Source organism: Muscardinus avellanarius, assembly GCF_963383645.1.
Source record: "Muscardinus avellanarius genome assembly, chromosome: 21".
In the NCBI taxonomy this organism is placed as follows: Eukaryota; Metazoa; Chordata; class Mammalia; order Rodentia; family Gliridae; genus Muscardinus; species Muscardinus avellanarius.
Window position 1 is genome coordinate 22,521,964 of NC_137807.1, and position 17,891 is coordinate 22,539,854.

The window sequence follows — 17,891 nt, forward strand, 5'->3', positions numbered from 1 at the left end:
GGTGCACCCTTGTAATCCCAATATTCAGGAGGCTGAGACTGGAGGATGGCGGTTCGCGGACATCCGCAGATACTTGGTGAGGCTCTTCGCAACTCAGTGAGACCCTGTTTCAAAAATAAAGAATAAAAAATTGGGCAGGGGGTGTAGCTAGGAGGTCAAATGCCTTTGGGTTCCATCCCCAGACCCACACACACAAAAAAATCTTTCTTTCTTTCTTTCTTTCTTTCTTTCTTTCTTTCTTTCTTTCTTTCTTTCTTTCTTTCTTTCTTTCTTTCTTTCTTCTTTCGTTGTGTGGTACTGGGGATTACACCCAGAGGCATTCTACCTCTGAGCTGTACCTCCAGCCCTATTATTTTTAATTCTTTATTTTGAAACAGGATCTTACTGAGTTATGGAGGGCCTTACTAAGTCGCTGGGGCTGGCTTTGTGCCTGGGATCCTCCTGTCTCAGCCTCCCAAGTACTAGGAGTCCAAGCCTGCGCCATCATGCCTGGCTAAAAGTATCTGAGGGAAATTCACGGTGATGTTTTATGCATGTATATCTGGTATCACATTGAATCACGCTATGATGTATAGCTGCAATGCACCAATAAAAGATAAAAAGGTATTTATCTGAGTTTAAAGCGAGTGTAGTTAAGGGAAAAAAGATTAAGAAATTAATAGCACTAGCCATGCATTATAGCCCATGGTTATAATTCCTGTACTTGGGATACTGAGACAGAAGGACTGGTTTGCCGCCAGCCTCAGCAACTTAGCTAGGCCCTCTGTAACTTAGTAAGACTCAGTTTCAAAATAAAAATAAAATAAATAAAATAGGGCTAGGGGTGTAGCTAGTACCACACACACAAAAAAAATTGCAAATGCTAGCTGGGCATGGTGGTGCATGCTTGCAATCCTAGTATTTGGGAGGCCGAAACAGGAGAGTTGCAGGTTCACAGACAATCTCAGCTACCTAGTGAAGCCCTTTACAACTTAGTCAAACCCTGTTTCAAAATAAAGACTAAAAAATAGGTCTGGGGGTGTTTCGAAATGAATAAAAAATAGGGCTGGGGGTGCAGCTGGGAGGTAGATTTCCCCTGGGTTCATTCCCCAATACTGCAAATAAATAAATAAGTAAAATAAAAATTTTCAAATGTTACCTGAAATTGAAGGGTTCTCTGTGCCTGCCATTAAAACCCAAACCCAAACTGGACACAGGCCAGGCATGGTGGCCCACGCTTGTAATCCCAGCATTTGGGAGGCTGAAACAGGAGGATTGCGGTTCTTGGACAGCCTCAGCTACTTAGTGAGGCCCTCCGCAACTCATTGAGACCCTGTTTCCAAATAAAGTATAAAAAATCGGGCTAGGGGTGTAGCTTGGAAGTAGAATGCCCCTGGTTTCCATCCCCAGTACTGAAAAAAAAAATGGACCCAAGGGAAGGTACCAAGTGGCCACCAAACAACTCTTACCATATAAACCACAGCAACAACGTGGTCCATCTAAAATGGGGCGTGAAAAGGTCCTTTATCTTGCCACGGTCTTCCTGTTTCAAGACAAGGACATGCTGGTTAACGTTACTGGTCCAGATGTGCGGGCCCCTGGCCGATGGCCTGACACCCGTGCACACTCACAGCTGGCGGGTGGGACAGTCGCACTGTGAGAATCTAGGTTCAGGTGCGCAGCACTCAGCCCCCCAGCAGGGACCCTGCAAGGCCGCCCAAGGATGGAGCCACCCCGGCCCTGCAGCCTGGAGCCCCGGAGCTGGGAAGCGGATGCCGCGGGCTGTCCGTGCTTAGACCTCTCCGGCAGTCCCACGGGTCCAGGGAAGAGAACACCAGCCCAAAGGGTGTGCAACCATTACACACACACACACACACACACACACACACACACACACACACACGTCGCAAAGCCAGCTCCAGGTCAAGGGGACATCAAGTGTACCAATTAAAAAATTCACCATCCTGGGTGTGGTAGCGCACGCTTGTCATCCCCGCGCTTGGGAGGCGGAGGCAAGAGGATCACACAGGTTCGCAGCCAGCCGCGCTGGCTTAAGAGACCCTGTTTCCAAATAAAAATATAAAATAGGCCGGGCGTGGTGGCGCACGCTTGTAATTCCTGCGCTTGGGAGGCAGAGGCAGGAGGATCGAGGCCAGCCACGCTGGTTTAAGAGACCCTGTTTCAAAAATACAGAAAATAGGTCTGGGAGTGTAGCCCAGAGGTAGAAGGGCTTCCAGGAACCCCAGTACCACCCAAAAAAAAAAAATATATATATATATATATTAGGTCTGGGAGTGTAGCCCAGAGGTAGAAGGGCTTCCAGGAACCCCAGTACCACCAAAAAAAAAAAAAAAAAAAAAAGAATTCACCAATAGCCCAACTTGCCCAAAAACCCATGAGCTTAATTACCTGTTTACCGATCCTAAGTAATTTTACAATCTATGGGGGAACTTATCAATATTAAATTCTTTTTTTTTTTTCAGTACTAGGGATGGAACCCAGGGGCATTCTACCTCCGAGCTACACCCCCAGCCCTATTTTTTATTCTTTATTTTGAAACAGAGTCTCACTGAGTTGCAAAGGGCCTCACTAAATAGTAGCTGAGGCTGTCCGCAAACCGCAATCCTCCTGTTTCATTATCAATATTAAATTCTACCGATGTTAAAGAGTATAAAATCTTTGATTTCTTTCTTTCTTTCTTTCTTTCTTTCTTTCTTTCTTTCTTTCCTTCTTTCTTTCTTTTTTTCTTAATTGTGGTACTGGCAGGGTTGAGCCCAGGGACATTCTACATCTGAGCTACACCCCCAGCCCTACTTTTATTTTTTTAATTTTGAAACAGGGACTCACTAAGTTGCTGGGAGTCTCGCTAAATTGCTGACGTTGGCCTTGAACCCTCCTGTCTCAGCCTCCCAAATACTGGGATAACAGAAGTGTGTCGCCACGCCCAGACTTTATATGTTTTTTTTTTTCTAATTTTGAAACGGAGTCTCACTAATTTACTGGGTCTGGCCTTGAACCTGTGATCCTCCTGTCTCAGCCTCAAGTACTGGGATGACAGGCATGTCTTCAAGGTAGGCTTCCATTTGACAACATAGATGCTTTCCCAGGGCAGCTTCACCTAGGGACGGGGCCTGTCTCCACCGCAGTATACGCCCATGGGGACGGGCTCTCCTTGAGGCAACTGAAGGGCCCCAGCTCTGTGGGATACCCTCCTGCCTCACCCTGCGGTTCTCAAATCAGATAGGGGACTGTCCCGTAGTCTCCTTGTCAGACACAACAGGAATCGAAAGAAGCTGCCTTGAGCTGGGCGTGGTGGTGCACACTTGTGATCCCAGTGCAGGCTCTCAGCAACTTAGTGAGACCTTGTTTCCAAATAAGAAATAAAATGGGTTTAGACGGGCATGGTGGTGCACGCTTGTAATCTCAGTACTTGGGAGGCTGAGACAGGAGGATGGCGTATGTCTGAAGCCAGCCTCAGGAACTTAGTGAGACCCTGTTTCCAAATAAAATATAAAATAGGTCTGGCGATGTACCCCAGAGGTAGAGGGTCCCTGGGTTCCAACCTCAGTACCATAAATAAATATAAATTAATTAAGTAAAATAGGTTTGGGTGTGTAGCCCAGAGGTAGAGTGCCTCTGGGTCCCATCTCCAGTACGATAAATAAATAAATAGCCAGGCGTGGTGGCACCCGCTTTTAATCCCAACATGTGGGAGGCTGAGACAGGAGGATCGCGGTTCGCGGACAGCCTCAGCTACTTAGTGAGGCCTTCTGCAACTCAGTGAGACCCTATTTCAAAATAAAGAATGAAAGATAGGGTAGGGGGTGTAGCTTGGAGGTCAAATGCCTCTGAGTTCCATCCCCAGACCCACAAAAAAAAAGAAAGAAAGAAAGAAAGAAAGAAAGAAAGAAAGAAAGAAAGAAAGAAATTGCCTTTAGCCAGGTGTGACGACACACACCTGTAATCCTAGTACTTGGGAGGCTGAGACAGGAGGCTCATAGGTTCCAGGCCAGCCTCAGCTACTTAGTGAGGCCCTCTGCAACTCAGTGAGACATTTTTTTCAACATAAAGCTAGAGGTGTAAGAGGTGGAAGGCCCCTGGGATCCATTCCCTGCAACCCCCTCCATCGACACAAAAGGCCGGCTCTGCAGCGCAGTTTGACTCTGCTCCTTGGGTCTAGGCTGCCTCCCTCTCTCCCTCCTGGAACCCAGGCCTTCGTGCGTGCTAAGCGCGCTCTCCCACGCGGAGCCCCCGTGCACCGGGCTAGTTTCTGGCGTGGTTTAACTGCACACCTACGGCCCAGCAATCACACTTGCTAATCGGCACACACACCTGCCCGAGCTCCAGGCCCTGCAGCCACACTGCGCATGCCCACACGCAGACACACCTGCCCGGCGTCGGTCCCTGGGGCTGCACTGACCTGTCGAGAGATAATGAGCTTCCCCAGCGGCATCGGGGCTCCGTTTTCGGTCGCTATCCTCTTTAGGGTGGCCACTGCCTTTTCCTGGTTCCCAGACAGCACGTCGTACCTGGCGCTCTCCGGCAGCCACTGGAGGAGGGAGAAAAGGCAGGAGGCCCAGAGGTGGCCGGTTAGGGCGGACAGAACGCTCCCTCCCGGCCACATCATTTGTGGGTGGATGTGGCCCTAATGTTGGGGCTCAGAGTCAGAGGCCAGCCTCCCCGTCCCTGGTCAGAGGCCTGCCTCCCCGTCCCTGGCCCTGCCGTCTGTTTTTCGGTTGTGTGATCTCGGGCCATGCGTGGACCTCTCTGTTCTTCCGTGTCTTTGCCCATAAAGTGGGGGCGATAATAGATCCTACCTTGTGAGCCTTACTGGGGATCGATTGCAGGCAGAGGTGTTCTATCTCTGAGCCACACCCCTATCTCTATATCCCCATCTCTATTTTATTATATTATATTATTTATTTATTTTGCGGATCTGGGGACGGAACCCAGAGGCATTTGACCTCCAAGCTGCACCCCCTGCCCAACTCTTTATTTTGAAACAGGGTCTCACTGAGTTGCGAAGGGCCTCACTAAGTAGCCGAGGCTGTCCGCGAACCGTGATCCTCCGGTCTCAGCCTCCCGAATGCTGGGATGACAAGCGTGAGCCACCACGCCCGGCTTCTATTTTATTTTGAAACAGGGTCTAAGTTGCTGGGGTTGGCCTCAAACCTGAAATCCTCCTGTCTCAGCCTCCGTTCCAATTTCTGGGATTCTAGGCATGAACCACCAGGCCTGACCCTCTTCAGGTTCTTGACAGGATTAAATGGAATCATCCAGACAAAGCGCTTGGCACGGTGCCTGGCATGAGTCACCGTGGTTACTATTATCCTCACCCGCTGCTATTGAATTAAATGGTGACCAACATTAAACTGTCACACCAGGTTCCCCAGAAACTCTACCTCACCTGTGTTCAGCATCTTAAAGTAAGATCTTTAAGCCTAATAGAGTGCCAACTCCAAATGAGATAAGTATTTTTTTTCTGTACAACTAAGCAAGAGAGGTCTGTGAAACAGTAGCTCTAGTAGAGAAAGCGTACAACAGAGTTCTGTTTTTGATTTGCTGTGTGCTTTTTGACAAGTTCATCAGCCTCCCTGAGTCTCAGTTTCCTCATCAGTAAAATGGGGATATAGCAGAGATTCCTAATGTCCACCAGAATTCATTCTTTCCTTACTATAGTGTAGAGTTATCTTTGGATGAGGCTGCCCAGCTGTGGACTACATTTCCCAGCTTCCCTTGCAGCTAGTTGGGACCATGTGACTTGCTTTCACCAATAGAGTTGTCTTTGGATAAGGCTGCCCAGCCTTGGACTAACATTTCCCAGCTTCCCTTGCAGCTAGTCGAGACCATGTGACTTGCTTTCACCGGATTATCCCAGGGCAGGACAGTTAGGAAGTGGGTGTGCAGTCTCCATTTTCCCTTCTCTGTCTGTTATCTGCATGTGGAAGACTCCAAAAGCCAGAGGGGATGGCAGAGCCACACTCTGGAAAGAACCTGGGCCCAGAATCCCATTGGCCAATCAGAATGCTCATCTCACCTGACATGTTAGTGAGAAATAAACTCCTATTGGATTGAGCTAATGACTTTGTGGGCTTTGCTATGAGAACTGGAAGAAATCTCACACCCCATCCTGGGGCCACTCAAGCCTTGTTTCCTTGTCTCACTTCCCGATTTATAAAGATCTTCAAAGATGGCTTTGGTGTCATTCTCCACCCAGTACTTTCCCACCAAAATCCAGCCAAGTGCCAGGTAGAAAAGGAGAGCCCTTAAGGGATACGCACGAAACATAGAATGGCGAAGAGCAGGAGCGGCAGGGCCGAGAGGAGGAGCAGCCAGCGCCAGCCCAGGCTGGGCATCACAAACACAGCCAGAATGACCTCGAACACGGTCCCGATGGCCCAGAAGACCTGGCACAGAGAGTCGGGTCAGCGGCAGACACAGACAGCAATTGCGGGCTCATCGGAGACAAGGGGGTCCATTGGGTTGGGCAGAGCTGGGTCCTGCGAGGTCAGAGCAGCACCCTCCTCCTGCGGACGGGACTGCTGGGCCAGGCCTTCCTACTGCCCAGCTCCTGAGGGTCCTGTCCACACGGGGCAGGGTTTGCACGGTGCCCTCCAGAGCTGTGCAGCCCGGCGGCTCTGCCCCAGGCCAACACAACCAATATCGCATCGGTATGATGGCGGATACATCGAGGGGAATTTTGTTGATGTGTGGTACTGAGGATTAAACCCAGGGTCATTCTGCCTCTGAGCTACCCCACCCAGCCATATTTTATTTTTTATTTTGAAACAGGGTTTAGCTAAGTTACCATGCATTGGTCTTAAACCTCCTGTCTCATCCTCCAAAGGACTAGAATTACAGGTATATGCCACCATACCTGGCTTAATTATTTATTTATACTTTTTGCAGTACTGAGGATTGAACCTAGGGGCATTCTACCTCTGAGTCACACACACACACACACACACACACACACACACACACACACCCGAGTCCTATTTTTTTATTTTTTATTTGAAACAGGGTCTAAGTTGCAGGGGGCCTCATGAAATAGCTGTGAACCCGTGATCCTCCTGTCTCAGCCTCCCAGGTACTGGGATCACAGAAAATGTCCCACCATGCCTGGCTTATCTGTTTCCTTTTTCTTTTGAAACAGGGTCTTGCCAGGTTGCAGGAGGCCTCACTAAGTTGCTGCAGCTGGCCTCAAACCTGGGGTCCTTCTGTCTCAGCCTCCCACGTACTGGAATGACAAGCATGCTCCATCATGCCCGACTTGTTATATTTAAGAACTTCCTTTTCCATTCCCCGTGGTTTGGAACATAGAATGAGCTGCCAGAGAATCAGCATCCCTTAGAGGTCCAGCCCCTCCTCCTTACCTCTATCAGCAGAATACACTTGGCCCTGGCTTTCATGGGAAGGAACTCAGCATACAGTGTTACCCTGTGGGTCAAAGGGAGAGGAAGGGGTTAAGGTCAGGACTGGGTGGAAGGTTGCTATAGCGTCCTTCCTCCCTCCTTCCTTCCTTCTTTCTTTCCTTCCTTCCTTCATTGTGTATGGTACTAGGCATTGAACCAGGGGCATTCTGCCTTTGAGCTATACTCTCAGCCCTTTATTAACTTTTTATTTTGAAACAGGGTTACTGAGGTTGGCCTCAAACCTGCGATCCTCTGGCCTCAACCTCCCTAGGACTGGGATTACGTGCGCACCTGCGCCTCTGCGCCCAGTGGTGTCAAAACCCCCAGGGCCCACAATAAAGTGGGTACTGAAAAATCTCTCCAAATGAGCTACTTGTTCTTGAAGCTTCTGTGTCACAGGCTGCGTGCAAGACACACTTTGGGTATTATCATTCCATATTAATATACATAGGGCTGTACTTTATTGTTTATTATTATTATTATTGTTATTATTACTATTATTTTGCTGTGCTGAGGAATCAAACCCAGACCCTTGAGCATGCAAAGCGCTCTATCACTTGTCCACATTTCTTTTCTTCTTTCTTTCTTTCTTTCTTTCTTTCTTTCTTTCTTTCTTTCTTTCTTATTTTTGAGGCACTGGGGATGGAACCCAGGGGCATTCTACCTCCAAGCTACACCCCCAGCCTTAGTTTTTATTCTTTATTTTGAAACGGGGTCTCACTGAGTTGCAAAGGGCCTCGCTAAGTAGCTGAGGCTGTCCGCGAACCGCGATCCTCCTGTCTCAGCCTCCCAAACGCTGGGATGACAAGCGTGTGCCGTCATGCCCGGCTTGCTGCATTCGTTTTAATTAATTAATTAATTTATATTTATTTATTTTTGTGGTACTGGGGGTGGAACCCAGAGGTTTTCTACCTCCGGGCTATACTCCCAGACTTTTTTTTAAAATATATTTTATTTGGAAACAGGGTCTTCACTAAGTTGCTGAAAGCCTCATTAAGTAGCTGAGGCTGGCTTCGAACCCGTGCGATCCTCCTGTCTCAGCCTCCCAAGCGCGGGGATTACAAGCGTGCGCCACCACACCCGGCTTCGCCGCATTCGTTTTAACAGCTTGTGAGGTTTTACCATTCCTGTGGTGTGTGCACCCCTCTGGGTGTTAATGTATTTGCAGCCCAAGCCTCGGGCACATCTCTCCCTATCATCAAGGGCTCTCCTTTGGCTGTTATTTATAGCAGTTCATTAGGAAAAACTGAGCAGCTCCAGCTTCACCCAAAGTATGGTAATAATTACGATCCCGCTGACAAGCGAAGAAACAGGCGTTTAGCAATTCCCACAAGCGGCCCATTCTGGCATCAATCAATCCCATGGCAGACAGCTACACCAAGCAGCTACGCCAAACAGCTACGCCGACACCCTGGGCCATTAGAGATTCGCCTTTTGGATCACACGCCTGGAAAGAAATGACCTGCTGCCTGGTTTGGTGTTCCCGTGGTATAAAGAGCTGAGCAAGGTCGGACGACAGGCTGCTGAACCAGCCTGAAGAACCTTCCCAGGCAGATGTCAAGGGCGAGCTGGTGGGCAGCTACCTGTGGCATTTATCGTTGTTTTTCTTTTCTTCTTTTGTTTTTTTGTTTTTGTTTTGTTGCTAGGGATTGAACCCAGGGGCATTCTACCTCTGAGTCGCACCCCCAGCCCTTTTTATTTTTCAATTCAAAACAGGATCTAGCCGGGCGTGGTGGCGCACGCTTGTAATCCCCGCGCTTGGGAGGCAGAGACAGGAGGATCGCGCTGGTTCGGAGCCAGCCTCGCTGGCTTAAGAGACTCTGTTTTCACATAAAAATGTTAAAAAATAGGTCTGGGAGTGTAGCCCATGGGAGTGTATCTCAGAGGTAGAAGGGCTTCCAGGAACCCCAGTACCACCAAAAAAAAAAAAAAAAAAAACAGGATCTAGCCGGGCGTGGTGGCACACACTTGTAATCTCAGCATTCAGGAGGCTGAGACCGGAGGATCGCAGTTTGCGGACAGCCTCAGCTACTTAGCGAGGCCCTCTGCAACTCAGTGAGACCCTGTTTCCAAATAAAGAATAAAAAATAGGGCAGGGGGTGTAGTTCGGAGGTCAAATGCCCCTGGGTTCCATCCCCAGACCCCCACTACACACAAAAACAGGGTCTCACTAGGGTTGCTGTTCTTACTGACACTGGCCTGGAACCAGCGATCCTCCTGTCTCCCAAATACTAAGATTACAGGTATGTACCATCACCCCTGGCTTATCTTTGTGTGTGTGTGTGTGGGGGGCGGGTACTGGGGGTGGAACCCAGGGGCATTCTACCTCTGAGCTACACCGCAGCCCTGTTTTTAATTCTTTATCTTGAAAAAGGGTCTCAGTAAGTTAGGAGGGCCTCACTAAGTACCTGAGGCTGGCTGCACGTCCTCCACGCTGAGCAACCCTCCCACCTGAGCATACTTAGCTTGGGCCAAGTTGATCCAGCTCAGCCACCTGGGTTAAGGGTGTTTCTGCACAGACACACAGCGCCCTCTACTGGTCATAAAACGCTACGCCTCCCCTCCTCGTGCCAACTTGGACTTTGCTTATTTGCATGAGAAGATGCTTGCAATCAGAGGGGATGATCATTTCGGGGGTTGCTTATTTGCACCTTCTACATTTTCTGAAATAAAATCTTACTGTTTGCGAGGCTAAAAACACAGCACCACTGAAGTCCTTTGCTTGAATTAGAGCCCGTTCTTTCCTGACGCCCCTCCGGAGACAGAAAGTAAAATATTAACTCGGCATCTTAGCTGAACATGACCTTCTGAGCGCATCCGCGCCCAAGCCTTTGCAGGATCTGCTCAGCGCCATCAGACAGCTCTGGCTTCGAATCCAGTTGCAACTGGCTTGCAAAAGGCGCTCTAGTGTGCTGTCCTCATCCCAGCGCCTCCCCTCTGTGGATCTGTGCCTCTTCCAATCAGAGTTGGGGGTGTGACTCGCGAGAGAGCACGTGCCTAGGCCCCGGGTCCCATCTCCAGCCCGCAGGGGGAAAAGAAACAAGAAATCCCAACACGCATCTATTTCTTCCACCCTGGAGCCCGGGCTGCCTGATAACTTGCAGAAGTGGATGGGTGCTCGCTTAGCCTGCAGGAGGCTCAGCCTCCTGGGTCACTCTGATACCTGCCCAGGGCCTGTGACCAGGAGTGCAAGCGGGAGGCTGAGAGGCTCAGGAAGTACAGATGAGCCAGGTGTGTCTTGTTCACCAGCCCATCGTGTGTGTGTGTGTGTGTGTGTGTGTGTGTGTGTGTGTTTTCTGGGGATTGAACCTGGGGCCTTGCACATGTTAGGCAAGTTGGGGATGTAGCTCATCCATTGAGCTACATCCCCAACCCCTGAAGTCTTTTTAATTATTGTCTTGGTTTGGATACGGCATGTCACCCCAAGGTCTCACATTTTATCCCCATTGTAAGGATGTGTGTGTGTGTGTGTGTGTGTGTGTGTGGTACTAGGGGTAGAGCCCAGAGGCTTTCTACCTCTGGGCTATACTCCCAGACCTATTTTATATTTTATTTGGAAACAGGGTCTCACTAAGTTGCTGAGAGCCTCACTAGGTACCTGAGGCTGGCTTCGAACCCGTGCGATCCTCCTGTCTCTCAGCCTCCCAAGCGCAGGGATTACAAGCCTGCGCCACCACGCCCGGCCTTTGTAAGGTTTTAAGAGGGAATAACTTAATACCACAATGGTGTCTAGAGATGGGGCCTTTGAGAGGCGATTAGGATAAAGCCATCAACATAAAGCCCCACGACTGAACCCTGGTGACTTTCTAAGCAGAGGGAGAGAGACTAGCAAACACACGTGCCTCCATCTCTCGCCACCACGTGGGGCCTCCTGCTGCCTGGAGCCTCTCTTTAACCTGGGACCAGGGCGACAAACCCAAGGAGACCTCTCTTCTTTCTGCCCCACCCAGCCTGTGGCCTTGTAGCCTCAGTAACAGAAAACAGATAGCCTAATACAGTATAAAGACTTCTAGCTGGATGTGGTGGTGCACACCAGTCATCCCAGCACTTGGGAGGCTGAGACAGGAGGATCACGGGTTCGAGGATAGCCTCAGCAAGTAGCGAGACTCCCATCAACCTAAGGAGACCCTGTTTCAAAATAAAACTAAACCGGGCGTCTGGACATAACACTTGAGAGACTGAGACAGGAGGATCACAGGTTCGAGGACAGCCTCAGCAACTACTGAGATTCTCATCAACCTAGCGAGACCCTGTTTCCAAATAAAAATAAAATAGGTCTGAGGTACAGCTCAGAAATACAATGCCCCTGGGTTCCACCCCCAGTGCCACAATAAAATAATAAAATAAAATAAAATAAAATAGGGCTGGAGGTATATAGCTCAGAGGTAGAATGCCCCTGGATTCAATCCCAAATACCACCCCAAATAAATAAACAAATAAGTAAGTAAATAAATAAACATAAAAAATAAAGACATCTGCTGGGCGTGGCGGTGCACGCTTGTAATCCCCGCGCTTGGGAGGCGGAGACAGGAGGATCGCACAGGTTCGAAGCCAGCCACGCTGGCTTAAGAGACCCTGTTTCCAAATAAAAAATATAAAATAGGTCTGGGAGTGTAGCCCGGAGGTAGAAGGGTTTCCAGGAACCCAAATACCACCCCCCAATAAATAAATAAATAAATAAATAAATAAAATAAATAAAATAAAGACATTCGATGGTTGAGCTTTTAACAATTAGGCAGAAAAAATATCCTATTTATCTATTTGTATGAAGAGCTACAATTGGGCGGTGCTATTCTAAATGAATGGAAACTCTTAATTATACTTAATGACATAAAGTATCTTCGGCTAAGTGCTTCCGAATAATGAACATAGGGGAGCCATTTTTATAACTAGACAAGAACACCGGCTAATTAAGATGTAATTAGTTTTATGTAGATGTGCCGAGGAGCCAGCGGCTCTATTGGGTGGCTGAATATTTCTCCTGTCCTTTGGTTCTAGTTTGATTTGCTGTCTTCACAAATAAAGAGCTATCTAGCGGAGCAGGTGAGAGAGTGGGATTAGGAGGCCAGGTGACATTTAAACCTCGGCTGTCTTTGACTACGCGTTTCATCTTGGACAAGTTATTCCATGGCTTAAAGTACAGTTTTTTTTTCTTCTTTTCTTATTTTTTGGAGGGTAAAGGGGGTTAGCCTGGGGGTATTCTACCTCTAAGCTACAACCCCAGCCCTATTTTTATTCTTTATTTTGAAACAGGCCCTCACTAAGCTTAGAGGGCCTAAGTAGCTGAGGCTGATCATGAACCTGCCGTCCTCCTGCCTCGGCCTCCCAAATACTGGAATTACAAACTTGTGCTACCATGGCCGGTTCTTTTTGTTGTTGTTGTTTTTGACACAGGGTCTTGCTAGGTTGCTTAGAGTTTTATTAAGTTGCTGAGGCTGTCCTTGAACCTTCAATTCTCCCGTCTCAGCCTCCCAAGTACTAAGATTATAGATAAGTACCACTATGCCCTGATCTTTTCTTTCTTTGGTACTGAGATTGGATCCAGGGGAGTTCCGCCACGGAACTACATCTCCGGCATTTTTTTTTTTTTTTTTGAGATGGGATCTTGCTAAATTGCCCAGGCTGACTGTAAATTATAATCAATTTGCCTCAATTTCCCAAGAATATGGGGTTACAGGTGTGTACCACTATGCCCAGTGCTTTTTTTTTAAAACGGGTCCGGGGGTGGAACCCAGGGGCATTCGACCTCCAAGCTACACCCCCTGCCCTATTTTTTGTTCTTTATTTTGAAACCGGGCCTCACTGAGTTGCAGAGGGCCTCACTATTTGGCTGAGGCTGTCCGCGAACCACGGGTCTCAGCCTCCCAAGTGCTGGGATGACAAGCGCGCACCACCACCACCACCCCGGCTTGCCCAGAACTTTAAATCTAGGTTTTTTTTTTTTAACCTGTCTCAGCTTCTCAAGTACTGGAATTATAAGCGTGCGCCACCACAGCTGGCTCTGGTGAGGTCGTACTTAATATGTTTTGATTGCACAGACTCCGTGAGGGACAGCCCATACATCCTGTATTTTTTCATGTAGACACCAGTGGAATCATAGAAGAAGCAGCCTACGGGCTTAGAGAAAGGCCAAGACCACACTCCAGTCATCCCTGCCCGTGATGTTGGGTTGGAAGGGACCCACCAGATCGCCCCGGGGTTCTGCCTCTCTTGGGTCCCTTGATGGCTCTCTCCTTCCTTCTGGTCTTTGAACCCATCATCCGTAATTGTCGGATCTTTTTTGTGAGCAGAAGGTTGGATGCCATAAAATGACAAGTGACGGTCACTCAGGGCTATCACCTGCAGCCAGGTAATAATCAGACCTACTTAAGGTTAGCTAGGGAAAAGTTCCCGTTCCTTGGCTAGGCCCCTGAGTAACACCCAGATCCAGCTTTAAAAGGTTACAGAAGCCGGGCGTGGTGGCGCACGCTTGTCATCCCAGCATTCGGGAGGCTGAGACCGGAGGATCGCGGTTCAGACAGCCTCGGCTACTTAGCGAGGCCCTCTGCAACTCAGTGGGACCCTGTTTCAAAATAAAGAATAAAAAATAGGGCTGGGGTGGAGCTCAGAGGTAGAATGCCCCTGGGTTCCATCCTCAGTACGGGGGGGGGGGGGGAGTCACAGAAGACAGACCTACACCCTTCAGCATGTCTCAAGAATGAGGAGTGAAGCTAAGAAGGGGGAGGGTGCAATACTTGGGAGGCTAAGACAGGAGGGTTACAGGTTCAAGACCAGCCTCAGCAACTTAGGGAGACAAGAAAGAAAGAAAGAAAGAAAGAAAGAAAGAAAGAAAGAAAGAAAGAAAGGAAGAAAGAAAGAAAGAAAGAAAGAAAGAAAGAAAGAAAAAGAAAAGGGCTGGGGCTTGGAGGTGGAATGCCCCTGGGTTCAATCCTCAGTACCACACCAAAACACTAAAAACTAAAAAATAAAATAAAAAGGAAGGGTTGAACAGTATCTACACAAACTTACCTTTTACCCTAATCCTATGTTTATTTTCATGAAAGGGATGCCTGCTTGGAAGCTCCTCCTCTTGATAATCAGTTGAAACCAGCAAGATCCCAAATGGCCATGCAAATGACCTCACACTGCGGTGTAAACTAATTTCCATACTAAAATGGCACACGCACCAGCCACCAGGACAGGAAGCAGCAGAGCATAAAAGGAGCCGAAGAGGCGAGAAAGTACCTGAGTCCAGGAAATCTTGCTTATGCCAAGAAGAGTCAGGAATATTCCTCCCCTTTATCAGCCTATCCCTCCTCCTCCTCCTCCTCCCTCCTCCTCCTCTTCCTCCCTCTTCCTCCTCCTCCTTTTTCTTCTTTCTTTTTATGGGGATGAAACTCACAAACCTTCTACCTCTGGGCTACACCCCATCCCGATTTTATTTATTTATCTTTTTAAACAGGGTCTTTCTAGGTTGCTGAGGGCCTCACTAAGTGGCTGAGGTTAGCCCCGAACCTGCAATCCTCCTGTCTCAGCCTTCCAAGAAATGGGATTACAGGCGTGTGCCACCAAGCTCGCCCACCCCCGCCACTCTATAACTGTGACTTTCCCTCCCCTAAGGGGTTAGGAAGTCAGTCTGTGAGCCAGACTTCCTCGTCTCCATCTTCTTGGCCCCTGAATAAATGTGTGCTATTGGGGACTCTGCCTTGGTTCCAGTTTTGGTTTTGTGACACCAAATGGGAACAGATCCCACTTTGGGGGTCTCCTCCTGTTGGGGGGCAGCAATGTGAGAGCCAGGAGGGAGAGAGTGAGGGGCTGGGGGAGGGTTTGCTTCTCTTTCCGGCATCTTCACCGGGAGCCATGACGGGAGGTGGGGCAGGGCGCCGCAGACCCTCACAGCGCCCAGGGCAGGGCGCCCTCCTCGCAGCTCTGGGCCCTTTGTTTTCTCCTCCTGGTGTCCTCTACTTCCTCCCCACACCGGCGGGAGATGCTCTCCCGCAGCGGTCCCCTCTCTGCTGTCCAGACGTGGCCTTTACCGTTCTGCTCCCTCGGCCTCTGTAATCCCAGCTGCTCAGCAGTCCCAGCAGCTCCTTGCCATTTCTGGCCAGCCATGCACCCTTATCTTGCTTTTCAGCACCATTAAAGATTCATGCTGTTTCTGATCAACTTTGTGGTGTTTTCAAGAAATTGGTACGAAGAAGAAACAGAAGATGAACCCGCCCATTCTGCCTTCTTCTATTGTGTGTTGTGGTCCAGGGGACGGAACCCAGGGGGCATTCCGCCTCCAAGCTATGCCCACAGCCCTATTTTTTAGTCTTTATTTTGAAACAGGGTCTTACTGAGTTGCAAAGGGCCCCACTAAGTAAGTAGCTGAGGCTGGCTGCGAACTGCGATGTTCCGGTCTCAGCCTCCCAAATGCTGGGATTACAAGCGTGCGCCACCATGCCCGGCTCCTATTTTATTTTTGATTTGGAAACAGGGTCTCTTAAGTTGCGGAGGGCCTCTCTAAGTAATCCCAGTACTTGGAGGCTGAGACAGGGGGATCACAGGTTCAAAGCTAGCCTCAGCCATGTAGGGAGGCTCAGAAACCTAGCCTAGTGAGACCCTGTTTCTAAGTAAAGAAATAAAATCGGCCTGGGGTGATAGCTTGGAGGTAGAATGCCTCTAGGTTCAATCCTCAGTATAAAAAAAAATTATATATAAATATTGTACATAGTTGTATAATATATAACATGTAAATATGCATATAACAATAATAAATGTACAGATAATAAAATATATAATAACAAATTATTGTACTATATAATATATATGTAAATAGATTTTTATCACATATTTATGTGATGGTTAAACTCAGTGCCATTTTACCTTTGAGCTATAGCCCTAGCATTTTTTATTTATTATTTTATTTTAATTTTTGGTCCTGGGGTTGGACCCTTCTACCTCTGAGTTCTACCCTGAAACCTTTTCATATTTCATTTTGCAACAGGGTCTTGCTAAGTTGCTGAGGCTGGTCTGGAACCCGTGGTCCTCCTGTCTCAGCCTCCCAAGTCCTAGGATTACTGGTGTGCACCATGGCTTCTGGTTCTTGCTGTTGTCATTTCAGGTTCTGAGAACAGTCCAGGCTGACAGAAGGAGCTGCTCACTCCTGGGGAACACTTCCTATCTGTGCTGGGCCCAAATCAAGGGGCCAGGCAGGGCTTGGCCAACCTGCTGCTCGGTTTTGGCAATAAAGATTTATTGGAAGCCAGGAGTGTTGGCGCACGCTTGTAATCCCAGCACTTGGGAGGCTGAGACAGGAGGATCACAGGTTCACGGCCAGCCTCAGCTACTTAGTGAGGCCCTCTGCAACTTAGTGAGGCCTTGTTTCAAAATAAAGAATAATTTTAAAAAGGGGAGGGGCTGGGGGTATGGCTTGGAGACAAAATGCCCCTGGGTTCAATTCCCAGTTCTGCAAATAAATAAGTAAAATAAAATAAAATAAAATTTTATTGGAACATGCCACCCTCTTCATTTACCTCTTATGTATAGCTGTCTGTGAACCTTTAATTTTTATTTTGAAGCAGAGTCTCCCCAGTGCCACAGAAACAAAGGCAACATCTCTCCGGCCTCCCTGGGTTGAGGTCGGAGGGGGAGGCGGCTCACCGTGATGAGTGTGGGTGTTTGGGTCACACAAACACGGCTCTGGGTCACTCACCCTCCGAGTGACCTGGGCAAAGGATGTCACCCCTTAGTGTCCTCAACTGTAAAATGGAAATCGCAACACAGGATAACACCACCCCTAGCAGCAGTGCACCTCCCAGTGAAATACCCAGCCCAAAGTATGCCGATTGTTTTTATTATGATCTCACTTTTGTGACCCCCCCCAGCTATTGTATCATTGTTGTCAACCATTATGATGACATCAATACTGATGACGATACTCTTCTCTCTCTCTCTTTTTCTCTTTCATTTTTATCTTTTTGGTGCCCGGGATTGAACCCAGAGGCGTTCTATCTCTGAGCTATACCCTCAAACCCATTTTTTTTTTTTTTTGGTGGTACTGGGGTTCCTGGAAGCCCTTCTACCTCCGGGCTACACTCCCAGACCTATTTTTTACATTTTCATTTTGGAAACAGGGTCTCCTAAGCCAGCGCGCGCGGCTGGCTTCGAACCTGCGCGATCCTCCTGTCTCTGCCTCCCAAGCTCGGGGATTACAAGCGTGACCACCATGCCCGGCAAACCCATTTTTAAAATTGTTTTGGAAACAGATTCTCGCTAAGTTGCTGACAGCCTCACTAAGTAGCTGAGGCTGGCTTCGAACCTGCGATTCTTCTGTCTCGGCCTCCCAAGTGCTGGGTTGCTGGTGTGCGCCACCACGCCTGGCCTGATATGCTTCTCCCACTACGCCATCACTCCGGGTACCAGAAGGCTGGTGTAGCCACCTGTGCAGCCCCCGAGGTCATTAGCAGATATACAGCCCCTCTTGTATCTGGAGGGAGCTGGCTTCCAGACACTCCTTGGATCTCTTATAAAAGT

The 17,891-nt window shown here is 48.6% G+C and overlaps 1 protein-coding gene across 1 annotated transcript in view; it reads right to left on the reverse strand.

The window, feature by feature from the left end:
* The window catches only part of SVOP (SV2 related protein), a gene marked incomplete at both ends in the record, with an annotated part of 63,097 nt that overhangs the window by 14,789 nt on the left and 30,417 nt on the right, over positions 1-17,891 (reverse strand). The window contains 4 exons of the mRNA XM_080717945.1: positions 1,449-1,522; positions 4,400-4,528; positions 6,261-6,386; positions 7,356-7,419. Coding sequence (XP_080574071.1) covers positions 1,449-1,522; positions 4,400-4,528; positions 6,261-6,386; positions 7,356-7,419 — 393 coding nt within the window. The remainder of the gene's footprint in view (positions 1-1,448; positions 1,523-4,399; positions 4,529-6,260; positions 6,387-7,355; positions 7,420-17,891) is intronic.